Source organism: Gopherus evgoodei, chromosome 17, assembly GCF_007399415.2.
Source record: "Gopherus evgoodei ecotype Sinaloan lineage chromosome 17, rGopEvg1_v1.p, whole genome shotgun sequence".
Lineage (NCBI taxonomy): Eukaryota > Metazoa > Chordata > Testudines > Testudinidae > Gopherus > Gopherus evgoodei.
In genome coordinates this window covers 10,085,526-10,103,671 of record NC_044338.1, presented here as the reverse complement: position 1 = coordinate 10,103,671, position 18,146 = coordinate 10,085,526, and the positions used below count along the sequence as shown (strand labels likewise).

General features: G+C 45.0%; 1 protein-coding gene across 5 annotated transcripts in view; it reads right to left on the bottom strand.

Annotated features, from left to right (window-relative positions):
• Positions 1-11,129: 11,129 nt before the first annotated feature.
• Positions 11,130-18,146, bottom strand: part of SGSM2 (small G protein signaling modulator 2) — a 128,687-nt gene continuing 121,670 nt past the window's right edge. For 4 of the 5 annotated variants that reach the window (XM_030536781.1, XM_030536782.1, XM_030536784.1 and 1 more), the window contains 2 exons: positions 15,977-16,144; positions 11,130-14,322 (listed from right to left, as the gene is read on the bottom strand). In XM_030536781.1, coding sequence (XP_030392641.1) covers positions 14,234-14,322; positions 15,977-16,144 — 257 coding nt within the window. In that variant the 3' untranslated portion in view covers positions 11,130-14,233. The remainder of the gene's footprint in view (positions 14,323-15,976; positions 16,145-18,146) is intronic. The other variant, XM_030536783.1, reaches the window with a different exon arrangement.

The window sequence follows — 18,146 nt, the reverse complement described above, 5'->3', positions numbered from 1 at the left end:
GAACTCCTCATTCAGATGACTGATGTGCCAAGGGGTCGGGGCATGAACGTCCAGTGCAGAATGGTATACCTGTGGGGGGGTCTCCCACAGGGGATGATCTCACAGGGCGTTGTTAAGGGGAGGTACAAGGAACTCCCCAGATAAGCCTCTTCTGAAGGCACTTTTTTTGTTGCTTCAGAAGATGGTTTAACGTACTGCTCCAGAAGGGATTTTCTCTAAGACCCTGCAGGTCTGGTACACGGTTATTCCCCTTGCCCTGCGGAGTTAATGCTCTTTTGGGGCTTTGTATGGGAGACTTTACAATGTCTCTCTTGGATGTGTCTTGCCCCAAACACCTGAGTGCACAGGAGCATGTCGTCGTGATTAGACCAAGGGACTGAGAAGCCTGGGTTCAGCCACCTGCTCTTTCATTGACTTTTGTGTAACCTTGAACCAGTCTCCTCAACGCTTTGTGCCTCAGTTTCCCTCTGGGTGACAGAACACTCACCTCCTGCCTGGGAGGTCTATACAGGGCTTTGAGATCCTTGAATGCAGGGGGTGCAATGTTCTGTTGGTTTCTTGCCTTGTTCACTTGGCTTGATGGATGAGGCATGATGTGTTCTGAGCGAGGAGAAGGGATTCCCTCTGGGAGTAAAGTTTCTGGTGCCCGAGGGCACAATACGGGGCTGAGTGTGAAAGGTTTCAATGGTAAAAGTCCTCCCGACGTCTTGAGTGGAAACGATCTCGCTACATTTCTGACTTTTCACCTCTCCCCTCGCTGCCTGCTGCCAGGTGAGCTCAGGGCATGCAATCTTAGCAGCCTAGAAGGGTATAACAGGCACTGCCTGTATCTTCACTAGCGCATCCTGTACTCTCTTGGGAAACCTACATTAGAAGGGTCACGAAGGGCAATTCAGTCTTAATTTTTGTTCAAGGTTTTTTGGCATCGTGACATCACTTGGGTTTGAGTCTCTTGGGCGAATGACCAAGGTGAAGCGCTCTCGAAATTATGTTCCTAGTCATGTAGTTAGTTATTGGAATTTTTCTCCCTCTCTCAATCTGCCAATAAGCAGGACCACAGCCAAAATAACTTAAACCAATACCTCTGATCTAGCCAAGCCCATAAAAGTGGCTGATGCTGTGTGTCGTCATAGAGCGTACAGGAAATAAAATACCCACCATGAGACATCGGTGTCTGCAAGTGCGTTTGGTGACCTGAGTGAGATGGGTCTCGCTCCAGTAGCTGGTAGACAGGTGTTGGCATTGCAAAATTCACCAGAACTGGCGTTGTTTGTTGGCAGCATCAGCTGAGGGGGCCAGGACTGAATGGACCATGGTAACTTTATTCCCCTTCAAGGTCAGGAGTGATTTGCACGGCTCGTACATGGATGCTTCTGCTGCTGCTCTCTGTTCTGCGAATAGGCCGAGAATTTTGGTCTCCAAGGTTGTCTAGTGACAGCTTCCACCACTGGGAAAATCATTACAATCAAAGGCTACAGCAGGGGTGGGCAAACTTTTTGGCCCAAGAGCCACATCAGGGAATAGAAATTGTATGGCAGGCCATGAATGCTCACAAAATTGGAGTAGGGGTGCAGGTTCTGGCTGAGGGTGCGGGCTTGGGTGGGGCTGGGGATGAGAGGTTAGTGGTGCAGGAGGGTGCAGTGCACTGTGCTGTGATTGAGGGGCTTGGAGGGCAGATGAGATCACGGCTGGGGCAGGGGGCTGGGGTGTGGGGAGAGGCTCAGGGGGTGCAGGCTCCAAGCAGCGCTTACCTCAAGCAGCTCCCAGAAGCAATGGCACATCCCTTTTCTGGCTCCTATGCAGAAGCACAGTCAGGTGGCTCTGCATGCTGCCCCATCCACAAGCAATGCCCCTGCAGCTCCCATTGGAGCACGTAGGAGCTGGAGCAGGGCCATGCTGCGGCTTCTGGGAGCCCCATGGTGCAGTCCCCCTGACCCAGCGCCGCGGCTGGAGTGCGGCCAAGCCATGTGGTGTAGCTTATGGGCCAGCTTAAAACGGCTTGCGGGCCGTAGTTTGCCCACCCCTAGGCCACAAAATAGCCACCCCAGCTATCGTAGGGTAGCACTTCAGCTGGGGTTTGAATGAACAAGGAGAAGTTGGGAGAGGAAAAAGTGGGATAGACCCGAGCTCAGAGCTGAACTTCACATTAGAATTTAGAACTCCCCTTGGAGTCAGCTGTTGCGACTGGCTGGGTGTTGGCAGTGCTGGGGGCCAGGAACTGACTGACCTGCTGAATGACCTTGGGCAAGTCACTTCCCCTCACTGGGCCTCAGTTTCCCCTCTCTCTAACTGGGAGTATGGCTACACTTGCAACTTCAAAGCGCTGCCACAGGAGCGCTCCCGCGGCAGCGCTCTGAAGTGTGTGTGTGGTCGCGGCGCTCTCCCAGCGCTGCAGGTACTCCACCTCCCCATGGGGATTAGCTTGCAGCGCTGGGAGCCGCACTCCCGGCGCTGGGACACTGTTTACACTGGCGCTTTACAGCGCTGTAACTTGTGCTCAGGGGTGTGTTTTTTTCACACCCCTGAGTGAGAAAGTTGCAGCGCTGTAAAGCGCCAGTGTAGCCAAGGCCTCGGATAATACTTGGTCAGAGACGTGAAGAAAATTCCCTACCAAGCCACGCACCCTACCTATGGGACTCTCCTCTTGGTGCATACACCAGGACTTGCGTATATGGAAAATAACCTCACTGAGCATCCTCTGCTCTGGTGAGATAGTAAGATCTCCTGGAGGATCTTCGCCCCCACTCTCCTCCTTAATGTTAACTAGTCATATGTTTGTGTAGCCAACTGTGAACTCTCTTATGAAGACAGGAAAACTATTTCTGCCAGCAGCAAAGAATCCTGTGGCACCTTATAGACTAACAGACGTTTTGGAGCATGAGCGTTCGTGGGTGAATACCCACTTCTTCAGATGCATGTCATGCATGACATGCATCTGAAGAAGTGGGTATTCACCCACGAAAGCTCATGCTCCAAAACGTCTGTTAGTCTATAAGGTGCCACAAGACTCTCTGCTGCTTTAACAGATCCAGACTAACACTGCTACCCCTCTGATACTATTTCTGCCAGCTCTGTCTTAGTTGACAGGTTCCCTACAGAGCTACCCCTATGATTTCTCACCATGCATCTGTGATACTTGCCACTGAGACTTATGGGAGCTGGCACGAAGGCCCAGGCAGCGCTGTGTGAATTTGACTCTGGAGTTGTGTTCAGCGTGATTCGATTTTTGTCGTGAAGACAAGAGCAAACATCGTCTTGAGCCTAGTATCTTTGGTACAAAGTCCAGCCCTCAAAGGTCGACCCCAGAGGATGTACGTTTCAGATGCTGCCAGATGTTCAACCCCATGTCTCTCTCTCCTTTTGCAGGTGTGATCTTACGCCCGCAATGAACTGTGCCCAGTTTCCTGTGCTGAATGAATCGTCAAAAGCACAGACAAACTGAAAGTGCAAAATCATGAGTGTAATTCATTGCAGGAACGTTCTTATCCCTGGCACCGCCCACAAAAAGGCCATCAGACAAGCTCTGTGCCAGCTCTCCCTGAGCTCTTGTAGCCTTTAGAAAGGTTTCCACTTTATGTGAACGTTCAAAGTAAACATTTAAAGAAAGCTGGCGGTTTCAGTTGTTCACTCATTGTTGCTTCTTAGGCTGACCTGTATGAATTTCAGCTGTGGGGTGGGGCTGGTTTGTTCATCCAAAGCAGTCTAAGTGATTTAAGCACCCAAATCCTATTGAATAAATCCCTTAGGCACCCTTGAAAATCTGAGCCCTCCAGCAGGGGATCAGTGTTCGCCTAGATATGGCTAAAAATCCTTCCCTGGTCAGAACCACGGAAGGGAAAGTAGAAGCATCTGCACTGGGTGCAGGCCCTGGAACAGTATTTATTGTTCATTCCAAATCTCTGAATATTTCTAAGGAAAAGAAACGGATGACTGGCTCCATTTGCTGGGACCCCACTTGTGTGCCCTCTGGGGGTGTGGGGGCAGCATTGCTAAGGTGGATGTGTTGGGGGTGTTAGCATTATCCAGCCGCTCAGAGTCCAGTCAGGGGGGTAGTTAATCAGTAGAAAGGATGTGGCTTGGAATTGGACAAGGCCTGGCTTGGGAAGATCCATAGCTCAGGGCCCTAATGTATTTTGATCTAAGTGGCCAGGTACTCGGGCTTGTGGGTGTGTTTTTTCAAGCCCTGATTCAAAGGAATGTTTACATCAAACTAAAAATCATCAAGAGTGTGGCCTGGATTCCTCCCCCCGGAGAGGGAAATCTTGCAGGATGAGCATGGCACTGTTCTGCCACACACGAGGGCTGCGTGGTGTGGAAGCCCCAGGAAGCATGAGGATTCACAGGGAAAGCAGTGCCCAGACTCCCAGATCCTAGGGTGGCTTCAGGGGTAGCATCTGGACTCCTTGCCAGGTGCTCTAGTCTCCACGTTTCATCCTAGTTGTACAAGTTCCTTATTTAGATCCTGGCTTTTCCCCCATGGCGGAAAAGCTTCTTAAAGGAGCTGAAGAGAATTGGGCCCCTCTGTCCCATTGAATTACAATAGGACAGAGGCATCCAACTCGCTGGAGGTCTTCCAAAAATCCCAGTCTTTATTTTGGGGGATTATTTTAAAAAGGCTATTTCCTTCCCATTGGATCCTTGTTGAATCACGTTGCAGCCGGCCTGCTAATTGATGTGTGCATAGTGGGGGTTATCAATGCGTAGTAACGCAAAGGCCATCCAGCAGGAGAGCAGGGCCGTCAGACCCACGTCGGGGGGAGCAAATCTTACCGGTAGAAAGAGGCTACTTAGAGAACTTCAGTTCTCAGCCTGGATGGGAGAAGAGGTTTCTTGGACTAAGCACTGTTTCAAGTTCAGATTTGCTATCTGACCCCAGCCCACAAAATGGAACCAGAAGGCTTCACAAAAGCAGCAGCCTATGACCGTAAGCTGACTATGTTGAGCCAAACGTTCTTTAGAAGAGTGAAAAACGTCACCATGAAACCTTCGTCACTGTTTTAACCTAATACAGCACACGTCCGTTTCCCAAGCACTGTTCCTGATGTAGTCCGGCATCCGCATACCCTCGGAGACAAGCGAGTGGGGGGAGTTTGGCTCTGATCTCTCTGGGCCCAGAGTAATCCGCTGGTGTTTTAGAAGGAGTTGCTCTTGATTTCTATCCCTTGTGAGATCAGAATCAGGCCCTCCCCTGATGAACCAAGTCCCAGCTCTGTTTGGCATCTCTCACGCAGTGGATCGCTTGAGAATTTGGATCACGTGAGTAGAGCTAGCCAGTTGAGGAAGCTTTTTGGCTGCCAACCAGTAGCCATGTGATTGACATCGGTGTGTTCCCTGGTAAGGCCTGTTCGAAGTTTGTTTGGAGGAGAGCAGCACTGGCTGCCTGCCGACTCATTGCTTTTGTTCTTGCCACAAAGGCAGCCTGGGATTTTAACTAAATTCAGAGAATATCATTGTCCCCTTTTAACACCGCTTGCCTGGGGCGGCGGGAGGGATTTGTGACTCGGCTCCTAGCTAGCTTGGGTCTATTCAAGCTTAAGGCTCAAACATCTCTACACGTCGGGGTGTTCCGACTCTGGATTTGAATGGTGTGGTTTGGGGTCCATCTCCAGGGTGTGCCTGTAGCTATACAGAGTATGAACTTATATAGCCATGCATTTGCAGTGCAGCGAACCTGCCCCTTTCCCCTCTGATGGGGATTCAGCATCCAGAAGTGCCTCTGAACTTCCTCAAAGTTTGGGAGAATGTTTGAGTCTGGGGTTTTGGTTCTGAGCTGCTGGTGAGTGAGGGGGCTGAATTTGAGTTCAGGTTTAAATCGGGAGTTGTGGGACGGGGGGAGGAGGAAGATCCGGGGCTTTTTGGTCAAGATTCTCTAGCTATTGGGCAGGACGGGATTGTTTTTTGCGCTAGCGTTGAAGTGCTTCCCCCACTTTTCACAGATTGTTTAGTTACAGGTGCAATTCCAAGCTTACCCTTGTATTTTATCAGGATCTCACAGTATCAGCAGCTCCCTTGGCCAGACCTCTGGGTCCTGTCTCCATGCCCGGCCTACATACTTCTGAGATGCTGTTAATTATGCCCCATTTGCTTTCTAAACCTCTAACAAAGGCCTTTCTGCTGCAACATTGTTACTCTATTTTCAGCACGCCTTGTTAGCTTGAAGTGGATTTGGTTAATTAGATGCTATTTAATAGGCAAGTCATCCAGTATTGGTTCCCACTGGCATGAGAAAGGGCTGTTCCTCTTCTGCCAATGCTCTCGAAATGTCATCAAATTATATAGGGCCTAATCCATTCTTGGCTTACAATGTAGGGTGGACTGCTGCAGGCTTCCTCTCTGGAATGCACAGCGTGAGTGTTCACTTCTTTTGTTTTATACCCAGGAACACATTAAAAATGGACTTTAAAGCCCCGCTAGTTTGGCGGATGGTGACAGATCTTAAAGCTGTGTGGCTTTTGTGACAGGTTGCAGTTGTGCTCACTATTTTAGCTGTGACCATTTGTTTTCAGCCTAAGGATCTTAATGCCAGGGTGGGAGATGGCAAAGCATAGTGCGAGCGTGTGTCAGAAAATACGTCTGCTTTCCTCCCTGTGTAAGAGTTGGTATCTGTCTCCCCATGTTCACCCCCAGAGGGAGTTAAATGCTGGCATTACATAGTAGACAACACAGTGTCTTACTAGTGCAGTCCTTGGTGGCAGGCAGAAAATCCGGTAGGAAGGAATTATGGAAAAAATCTCTTATTTGGAATAAATTTTGTGGTGTTCTCCATGATATTACTATGCAAAAGCAAAATATTTTTTTTTTAAGTTTGTCCCCTGTAGGACAAATAAATCCTAATGTTGCACTTCTCAGTGTCTAGTGACTTAACAGAGCTGTGGAGCGTCTTAAGGCTAAGCATGCATAGAAAAACTGATTATTTTTTTTCCTGTGGAGTAAACAGGATTGCTAAGGCATGGGCACACCAGAAGTATTATGGGTGGATACTTTTACACTACTGCGTTCTTCAGTTCGTACCATGAATGTCTTGTCCTAATTCTCTAGAACCATTTGTGGGAGCACAACTTTGTACGTGAGAGACTGCACACAAAAGTAGCCTGCAGTACATACTGTGTGTATCTACTTTAATTACTGCCTTGTGGATTTTTAGCCCAGCTGATCAAAATGTGAAAAATGTCAGTAATAAAGGCTATTGTATCCAGTATAGTTCTATCGGGAACAGCCTTTGTGTAATTGGCTGGGTGGGTAAGTTTGAAAAATAATATTTTAGAATAAGTGGATTGATACTGGAGGTTGATGGGCCTTATACTGTTTAACAACAAAGTCTGAGCGGGAAAGAATTACAGGAAAGAATGTTCTTTGCTGTAAAGATCCCAAAATAATAATAATCAGCTTTCTAGCAAAACACATAGATCCACACGCCCCCAGCTGTTATGTTTCTTTCGCCCAACACAAGTTATACTTCAGTTAAACCCAAGTGATCGGGCTCAGTACAGGGATACCGTGGTGAAATTCTGTGGCTTGTGTTATACAGGAGGTCAGACTAGTTTAATGGTCCCTTCTGGCCACGAAGCTAATCCCCTTGCTGATTTTTTTTGGGGGGGGGTGAGTGGGGCGGGGACAAGGAGAGGAGTTAAAGTTCCTGGTTTTACTTAGTGTTTCTCATGTAAAAAAAAAATCAAGGAATCACTTTACTGGTTGAAAAATGTCTCGTCCTCTTTGGTTTGAGGGCAGCCCCTAGTGGTGGGTCCTGGGATGCAAGACGGCCTGATGGCGCCATCATGGAAGCTCCAGTTACAGCCTCACTATCAACAAGGTGGCTTTAAAAGTCCGCTCTATGGTACTTTGATATGGACAAACCCAAGTAGCAATGGCTCTGTTTAGAAAACACACTACATCCTGAGACAGAGAGAGGCGAGAAGGGGAGCACATGGTACGATCAGTATGGATACAAATACAATAGCATTACATTACCTGCCTCCGGATCAGAATGATAATGTGTGCACGGTGTTGAATAAGATCCAAGGTGCAAAAAAATTCTAATAATATTGGGTGACTTCACCTACTGACTTCTAATGTGGCATTTTACCAACTGAGAAAATCATAAAGAATTTCTCACCACCTCTAACTTGTTGCTTCTTGGAACAGCTAATTGTAGATAAGACAAGAAGCTACACTCTTAGTTCGAAGTAATGCTACAGGTGAGCCAGTGCGACAGTGTGAGCTCGCTGTTGTCTGAGATCCTACCAAAAACTAGCGGTGGAGCTCGAAAGTCTTCAAAAGGCAGACGTTGGATAAAAGAGGGAGCCCGCTAGTTCCAAATGAGGGGAAGTAAAACTCAACCTCAGTGGGAAGCAGCTCTATAGCTCAGACAGCATTAGTGCATTCCCCTAAACAGGAAGGCAAGGTGAGAAAAGTGGGGTTAAATGGGTGAAAGATTATTTGCACCTAAATTATTGGTCACACTTTTTATATTAAGGTTCCATTTTTGTAAGGGTGAACAAATGATTAATAGCTGGACATTGGAGGGCTGTGTTTTGATGGTTATAAACACCTCAGCAGAAGTTGCTGTAGATGGTTATAAGCAGCCTATTCAGCACTTGGTTAGTAAATGGCTAATCAATTGTTAAGAGTCCATCTATTACCCTCTTTATAAACTACTTTTAATTAGAAAGTGTGACCAAGGTATCCTTAAAAAATGGAAAGGCAGTCTGAACAAAGCCACTAGCGAGGAACATAAATGGGGTATTAAAATGTAAGATGGGAATGTGAAGAAAAAATAGACTGAATAAAGAGTTCGGATTTTGTTTTAAAGTATATCGGAAGTGGCAAGCCTGGAGGAGACATTAGTGGGTCCACTGGAAAGAGAGTAAAGGGAACAATTAAAGAGGAAAACGAGCCGTCATGGAAGCTCATTAGCTTTGTTGACTTAATGTTGGGTGCGATCAGGCCCTAAAATTGTAGAAAAATCCTTCAGCCTAAACACCACTCCCATTATAATCCAAGGAAAAATCCCAGTTGCTTAACTGCAACACAGTCTGGTGTGGGGTGTGTGTGGTTATGTATAATGAATGCATACACTGGCTAATGCCTGAAGTTATTCAGGGAACCTTTAAAAATCTATTTGGTGACCTACTTACTTTGAAAAGGGCTGCGTAGATTATGCACAGCAACTTAATTACATATCACTTACTAGTCAGACATAAAGCATAAGGTCAGTGTTCTCTGGTCAGCTTTTGAAATCCCCCCCGTTAAATGGGACCAAAGTTCACAAAAAAGCCTTGACAATATGTGTTTATTCATATGATACATTTAAAGATAAATAATTTTGAGCAATAAAGGAAAAATAATCTGCTCCTGACAAAAATAAATAAGGCAATGCACAATAGTCATAAAATACAATTATACAGAACAGATACAACGTTTGCAGAGAGGTTTGTTGTTTTTTTTTTACATAGTAAAGAGTTGTATAGTACATTCCAAACAAAAAATAGTGCATTTTTTTTTAACAAAAATTCTTCAGGCTGGGTTTCTTGGAGAGTTTGTTTTTTTTTTCTCCTGGCAGGATTTTTAATGGAATTTGTTTTCACCTTTCAAAAGAACAAACAAATACACAAACTGCAAAGCATTTGGTAAGCCCCTCTGGCAACCATGCATTGGTCTATAATACAATTTGACACCAAGCTATAAATAATAGTGGTTTTAGGTGGCTTAGCACCCCAGCAACAGAATTAATTTAATTTAATCTTGAGCGTTCCCAAATTATTGGATGGTAACTGTTCCCCTCTCTCTTCAATTGCCTTTTATTTGGGCATTGAGTTATAGGTTTAAAAAGGGCTCCTTCCCCTTTAAAAGTCTCCCTCTGCATACACCTGAATCATATGCAATTTTGGACTCCTCTTTGTCATGAAAATGCAAGGTGCAGCTTTTAGTGTGTTTGGCCACCAGCACAGGATGAATGGCTAGCTAGATCTAATGAACTGCTCCTGGATGAAGCCTGTTAGCTTGGGAAAGCAGGCAAAGAACTGAAAGTGATGCTACGCTGCATCCCAGGAATTCAAAGAAACAATCGTTAAGTTGGTTGTTGCACTCAATTTGTTTTTCCTTCATAGATCCAATGGTATCTTCCCAAGGCAGCCTACTGTTTTAAGAGAGAGACTTTTGGGCCTTTTGCTTCAATAACCACAACACCACATTGCACAGTCTTAACACCTTTTAGGGCCAAATCCAGCTGCTTTTACTCACCTGAATAATCCCGCTAAAATCAGTGAGACTAGTCAAGGGACCTTAGCATGCCTGGCCTTAGAAAGGACCTGTTTACCACTTTGACAACATTTAATTCAAACCTTTTTGATTTGGTTTCTTTATTTCAACCACTGTCTTTTCCTCATCCCCTGTTCTATGAATTCAGTAAAACCCAGGGTCAAGAACTAAGCAGTGCTACTGGCTAGCAGGAGCACTTTAAATACCTGTCACTTTGACCCCTTCGCACATTATCTCTGCAGTGCCCGAGTGCACCTCCCTTCAACACTAATGAACTGCATTTGGGAAGATGCTCTGCTCCTCGATTTCAAAGGACCAGTAGCGGGATTTCTTGCCCAGGTCTGCTTGCTGCTAAGGAGACATGCTTTTGCACAACCTCGTCTCCACCTGTGTAGAATGGATTCTTGTTGAACAGCTGATGCATCATTCTGCAAAGAGAATGAAGCCCTGGGGAAAGTCAGGATGGTTCAAATCTAAGACTGCACAATCCTGCAATCAGCAGCTTTTCCCATGGAAAATCAGCAAGGAGAGGGGGATCTTTATGTATCGGCTAGAAGGGAGGGTAGGGAGCAAACCCATCCTGCAATAAATCAAGACGGAGAGGCCTTTCAAAATACACTGAGAATTTCCTCTGCCCTATTTTGTGAAATCAAAAAGGAACAGGTCACTTTAAAACTTCTCATTTCTCTCCTTAGTTCAGGTCACATGAAAGTTGATAGTGGTAACTGACTGCATGATATCTGGGTGTATCTGAAATGACAGACAGTCCTCTTAAGGGCCCAAGAAACTATACAAATGGCACAGATCAGATGGACAGACAGACTAGTGGAGCCAGGACATTGTTGCAACAATATTCGGGGGCGGGGGGGGGGTTGACTGAACAAGAAAGTTTTGAACACACCATTTTCTGGATAGCTTGATCAAGTAAACTCCTCATTTGTCAAAGTCAAAGGTCTACAGAAAGTGGATCAAATTTAAAAGCGACTTCCCCCTAACTTCACGAGGTATGGGCACATTACAGATTTATTATACATCTTCAATTCTATATTTAAACATCTTTTACTGTTTTTTTTCAAAAACATCTGAGAATAAGGGCCTCTACCCATTTTATTGTATAACAAGGTGGAGATACTGTATAGTCTCATAATATTAAGGATACAAAAGTCTGTTGTGTCTTTATAAACCTGAAACTTATTTTTCTTGATTTGTAAAAATATAACAAAGAGGAATGAGTGTCCTGTACTGATTCTTTGGCATAATTCAATCTGTATCTTTGCACAGACTTTAACTGAGGGTAATGTGCCTCAAATTTCACAGTGGGCCACTTGTGGATTATAACCTGTTTCAGAAATGCATCGGTTTACCAAACAATTTATACTGTGTAAAAGATGCAAGTGAAACAATGGGTAAACAGTCACTGGTCTAATACTAATACTTGAATGTTTAGTATTTTTCTAACTCTGGTCCTGTTAGTTCTAATGCTGAAATTTGGGTAGAGGTTTTCTTTTGTATTTTCAAACCTACAACACTGATTTATTCCCTTCCTAGGAGAAATCCAGTAATGATCATCTAAGATAGACCCATATGTCATGGGTGCACTTTCCAGAAGTGCTTAGCGTTGGCCTAACCCTGCTTTCACTAAGTCCAAGGTGGAGTTTCACCAATGACGCTAATGGGCGCAACGTCACGCCAGCGGTCTTATCTTTCGAGAGTAGAATTTTCAAGAGGACCCTCAAGATGATCTCAACTTAAGGGTATTTGGATTCAGGGCTTTGGTTCAGGACTAAATTTAATTTTAATAGCTCCCTTGGAAGAGATTTAATCATCTTTAATATCGAGGCACGTTGGCAAAGGATGGAATTTTCAAAAGTGTGCAAATGATTTAGGAGCACAAGTCTCATGGCAAGTCAGTGGGACTTGCGCTTCTGGATTTTTTTTTAAAAAGTGCCCATGTGCCTGTTCTAGTGAAATCAACCGGTAACTTCGTTGGATGTTCATTAGGATCACATCTTATCTCATGCTGGCACAGTGATAATTCTCTTTCTGCTGCATCATTAAACTTTCAATCTAACTGATCAGTCTGAAGACTCTCACAGTATGTCTTGGATCTAGGCATGTACTATAATCTCTGTGGTGACACTGTGGAGATATAAACAAACTGACACTACAAACTAAAGCCCGAGGACAGTTCCTCAGCAGGTTTAAATTGTCACAACTCCTTACCCCAGTGGAGGAGGTGTAAGTATTGTGCCACCACTATAAACGTCAGCCTGATATGGAAATGAATTATGTAGGACCTCAGGAATACATGCGACTGACAGAGAGAGCTACTGTATCTTTACATGGAAACATTCCAGCCACAGCAAATGCAGTAAAATAAAGCCCAGCAAAATACACTTTGTTAATCTGGCAAATGCTGACACCTACATGGGAATTAGTGACGGCCTGGATTCTATTTTTCAGAAGTCAGGCAGTCCTACAGCTCTCTGAGAAGTCAGATGTGCAAATTCCAGGGGACATGTATTTGTGAGGTTCTACAGTACGTTAAAGCCCCACTCCTGCCCTCAGTTTTCCTGTTGCAGATCCCTGCACTTGCCTCACTCCACATAGGTCCAGGAGTGGGAGATCCAACCACACGAGCAGGGGCTTAATTTCCTATGCACTAGGCCAGATTTCAAGATCTGACTAACCTGCAAGTGTAAACTATATAGGGCCAGATTCTGCCACCTTGGAATACTTTCAGAGTAAGGTACTGACTACTTAGTGTGGGGAAAGGTAGCAGAAATGTATCCCTGATAGCTGGAGCCTCTTTTATTTATATTGTGGTAGCACCTTGGGTCCCCAGCCCAGAACTCTATTGTGCTAGGCCCTGTCCAAAAAGAACAAAAAGCCAGCTCCTACTCTAAAGAGACTATAATCTTTCTGGCCCAGATTCAGCACCACAGTAAGCACAAATGTAAAGCTAAGCAGATGTGTAGTGGTCAGCAGCACAGGGATGGATTTAATCACGTGCTCAGGGGTTTTGCTGAAGTAGGGCTGTGGGCACTGAAAATTGTTCTTAATGTCTTCTCAGACCAATTTCACTGAATTGTTAGCAAACAATCTGGAGAGGAATGACGTAGCATCTTGTATCTCTGGAGGCAGCAATTTACAAGTTGCCCCCTCAGATTTTAATCCTAGCTTTCCTCTTCTAGTATGGGCTGAAACAGATGGTTGGCCTAAGCATACCTGACTTGACTTGCATGGTCCCTGTAGATATGCTGCAGCTAATGGTATACTGCCAGGAGTCACTGGGGATCAACACCTCTCATGTTTTGGCCTAGTGAAGATATTTGACCAGGATTTTTCTGAGTAAGCTGGCTTGGCTTCTCTGGTTCTCGGAGGCAAGGTGTTTTTATATCTTCAATGGCATGATTTCTAACCTGATTACAAATGGTTCTAGATAACAGGATGGACAATCACCATATGGACAAAACACTCTTAGGAGCTGGGACATCCTTTCACGTATCCTAGGTGAGCTCTACGGCATTTTCTTGTCTAAGATCCCGATCCAGTGCTCACAGACTTCACTGGGCGTTGAATTGGGGGCCTTAAGTCTGCATGCCCAGGGAGTTTCCGTCTAGCACAAAATCTTCGTAGTGTGTTAAGGGTCTGATAGGTCAATGTATGACTCCAAAAACAAAAATTCCTTTTGCATCTCAGACATGTAGCTGGACAATATCTAGAGACCCGGAGAGGGTAGAATGCCAAAAAAAGTTTTGCCTCGCAATACCAAGTGAGCATAACACTGACTATCCAACACAAACCTCATCATCTGGTGGTGGAAAATTTTGTTTGTTTTAAAAGTCTATTACAAATCTCTGGACTATTTACTACATTACATGGAAGATGCAATTAAAACATCATCTGAAGTTACAGTGCAAGAAATGCCTTGTCCCACAGTCAGCACTAAGCCTGTGTTCCGCTCGGTCCGCGGTCATTTGTTTTCAATCAGCGTTTGCACTTTGTAGACGAGGCCCCTTGCGATCATCAGGATTTCCTGGGCATTGTGATGCTCTGACATTTCTACAAGAGAGAGACAGACACTGATTTGTAGCTGCCAGCCTCAGGTACTCAGGCTCCTGCAAGCCAGTGAGAGACATATGTGCAGCCCTTGAAAGCACTGCATGACTGTTGATTTGCAGAGTCAACTGTGCCATACAAATTCCAGGATTAATTCTTGGGGGGCTAACGGTCCAGAGATCCTACCTGCAGAGCTAACAACCCCTTTTGTTTCAGTTTTAGTACTGGGGAAAATCCCAACTCCTTACAGCCACAGGGATCGGAGGAGGTATAGGCTAGTTTGGTACCTACACAGGTTAGAATGCTGGCTGCTTTCCGTCTCTCGTAGGCATGTGTACACGTGCTGTAGGACCAAAAAGTTTGGGGCTGTAAAAGTCTTAAATTTCCCAGCAACAGAACGCTTGCTGCTTTAATGTTTAAAATATTGTTTAAAGGTTCCACAAAACTTCCAGTGAGGGCCCCACTTCCACAAAGGTGCCTGCAAATAGCTCTGCTGAACTCTGTGAGACTTTAACATGTGCTGGCAAGACTGGAACCGCAATGAAGTAGCTCTCCAAGAGAGGGCAGCCGTGATGTGTGACGAAACAGGGGTTGTCTACATGGGAAAAGTGCCTGGAATACCTATTCCAGAATAAGCTATTCCGCAATAACTATGCCTGAATAGCCCCCTCCCCTCCCCCCCATCTGGGAACTTATTCTGGTCAAGGGGGGGTCTTTTACCAGTTTAGCTTAATCCACTTCTGAAGCAGATTAAGCTACATTGGAAACAGGCACCCTTAGTCCAGAATAGATATTGCCACAAGAGCTGGTCCAGTCAATTTCCCTGTGCAGAGGGAGCGGGTGGCCCAGGGCATAAGAGCAGCTAAAGCAGATATGAAACTGGATTCAGGGCTGCTGAAATCTATGGCTGAATCTCATAACTGTAATTCTTTTCAAATAGTTTAATGATTCATGGTGGAAGATAAGAATCTTAGACTCCAATTCAGGAATGCTTTTAAGACCGTGCTAAACTTCCATAGGATTTAAACTCGTATTCAGCAAAGCACTTGGCCATGACTTGCCCTGCTGCACTGCAGCTCTGTGTTTGGTAAGGGACATATTGTACCATGGCGGGATTACTTCTTGCAGGGCTGCCATGTAAGGACCCAATCCTGCAAATGCTCAAGGACATGAGTAATTTGCTTTCCACGGAACTCTTCGCATTAAGAAAGTTACTCGTGTGCTTAAAGTGTCTGTAGGATCAGGACATAAAGGTGGAAAGCACTCTGGTAATCTTAAACCATACATCTGACCATTGAGTTTTTAACAGCGTGTTGGTAGGGCCTCGGAGAGAAAAAGGTTGAGAACCCCTGATCTATGGCCACCAGAGACGAGTGAGTTTGGGTTCCTCTGCTTTTTGGGTGCCCACCTTGAGACACCTTCTTAAGAGTCCTAGCTTTTGAAAAGTGCAGATCACCCACCCTCTGGAAAACAGCTCCATTAACCTGTTCAGACCCAAACATGGTAACCAGAATCACTAGTCGCTTGGCCTATTTCCCACACCCTGATCTAAAAAACTCACCAGACAGTAATGGGGAGAATGTAAGGAGAGGAGAATGACACAATTCAGCTGCTTTTTATCAACGGGTATTTAAAAAAACCCACACTCATTTCTTACCATTAAAAAACTTGATGATATCGGTGAAGTCCATGTTGTTATCACGGATAATTTCTCGATAGACCTCCACTAGTGCTAAGGCAATGAAAAGGACAAAATGTTCTGAAGAGATGTGCTTTGCTGCCCAAATAACTTCCCACACTGTAAATACATCCTCGTACAACAATTCTGAATGGGAATAAACATTACAAGAGCATCTGATTATTCAAGCTGACCATTTCTGTTTCTCAAAGGACATGTTTTCTAGGGCCTTAGGCAGAGGTCAAACAGTACTAGGAGACAGATTCTGACACTCACATGAGTCATGGTGGCAAAACCTGCTCCTTAGCGGTTGGACAGGCTCAGTGCGCTGTCAAAGAATAAGCTTACTTTGGTTCTGAGTTTTTGTTTATACAAAAATTTTCTAGATTGAAAAATAAAAAATGACAATCTCCCTTTTGGGAGGTGGAAATGAAACGTTCCCTTAAACACAGGGGATTTCAACAGCACTGGGCTGTTCCCTGGAGACTAGAAACTGAGTGAAAAGAAATATATAACCAGCAGAGAGGGGGGTTATGGGAGTAAACGAGATTTTTTTCACAGATGACAAAGACAAAGACATACAAAGCAAATACAGATCACAGTGCAGGCATGTAACAACAGACATGAGTTTGCCACTAGGTGTATAATCCCAAGCAAGTGAGACACAAAGGAGTGAGTCAGTGTGCTCTGTTGGACTGGAACTGAGAGGCAGAGAGGTGGAGTGACTTGTCCCCAGGCAGGCCAAGGGCAGAGCTGGAATCAGTCTCCAGTTTCCCCTTCCTCTGTCTTGTCTATTTAGATGCTAGGGGCCAGATGTGTAAAGGTATTTTGAGGCTTAGCTGGATTTTCAAAAGTATCTAGGTGCCCATTTCCCATTCATTTCAATGGCTTGAGGCACCTAGGTGCTTTTGAAAATCCCACTAGGTGCTTAAATACCTTTTAAAAATCTAGCCCTAAGTTCTCTGCGCCAGGGATCAGCTCTTACTTTGTTTATGGACAATATGTAGGGCCCCAATTTTGACTGGCGCTTCTAATCCTAAATCTTCACTATTTATTAACAAGAAACAATGTCACTTCCTTGAGGGTTTGAAAGCACTGTCTGCCCTGCTGAGGTTGTGACTTTAAAAAAGCTTGCACAGGAATTGTTACAGCAAAGAACAAGCCATAAAGGTCTCATGGCAGTTTCTGTATTTTGCTGGGCTGAGAGTGGCTGCTTCTTGCCAATGTTGTTGTGGGTACAGGCAGTGAGGCCTAAACCGGACGCAGAAACTGATCATTAAGGGCTACCAGGTGCTGGTGGAAACTGGAGGAAGTTCATAGAAAGCAGTGGGGTTAATTCAGATTTCCACCGACATGCATGCGAGCAGAGTCTGGCTCTAACAGTTCAAAACTCTCAGAACACCTGGGCCCAGTGACTGCGTAGGCTCTGCAGCAGTAAGACTCAGACCTCAGTGGTTCAGGAGCGAAATTAGCCATCAACATTACCCAAAAGTCATGTAAATTCATTGTTTCATTTACTATAGTGCTATATATTCACATTTAAACAGTCTGATGGGGAACGACTTTGTTTTTATATAGATTATGCTCACAGCAAAATGACAGGCCAAGTATTATTTTTTATCAAGTACAATTGGTTAATAAGATAGTAAAAGCATCCTGATTGGTTAATAACTTAATGAAATCACACAGTGTTTTAATATCAGGTGGGATAAAGAGCCACTCGCAGCTCACGAGCCTCAGTCTGAGTATCACTGGTCTACAGTGTGTGTTTGGTTGTGGTCCTCTTTGGAGGAGGATTTGGGGGTCCTTTCAGAATCCTCTTCCCCACCCACCATCTGCTCCAGCGAGAGAGAGAACCCACAGACAGGCTCTCGTTTTTTTCTCCTCTTCTATCTCTTCTCTGCAAGACTCACACTTAAAACATGTGAACATCTGTACTTTTCATAGCTGAGTGTTAACATTTCTTTAAGCATCTGATCTGGGGAAAGCTGGCGTGTGTGTGTTTAAATGAACTGTTGACTTGTTCCACAGCAAGCAGTGTCTCCTGATTTGTAAAAAGAACAGGAGGACTTGTGGCACCTTAGAGACTAACACATTTATTTGAGCATAAGCTTTCATGGGCTTTTTGCAGGTACAGACAAACACGACT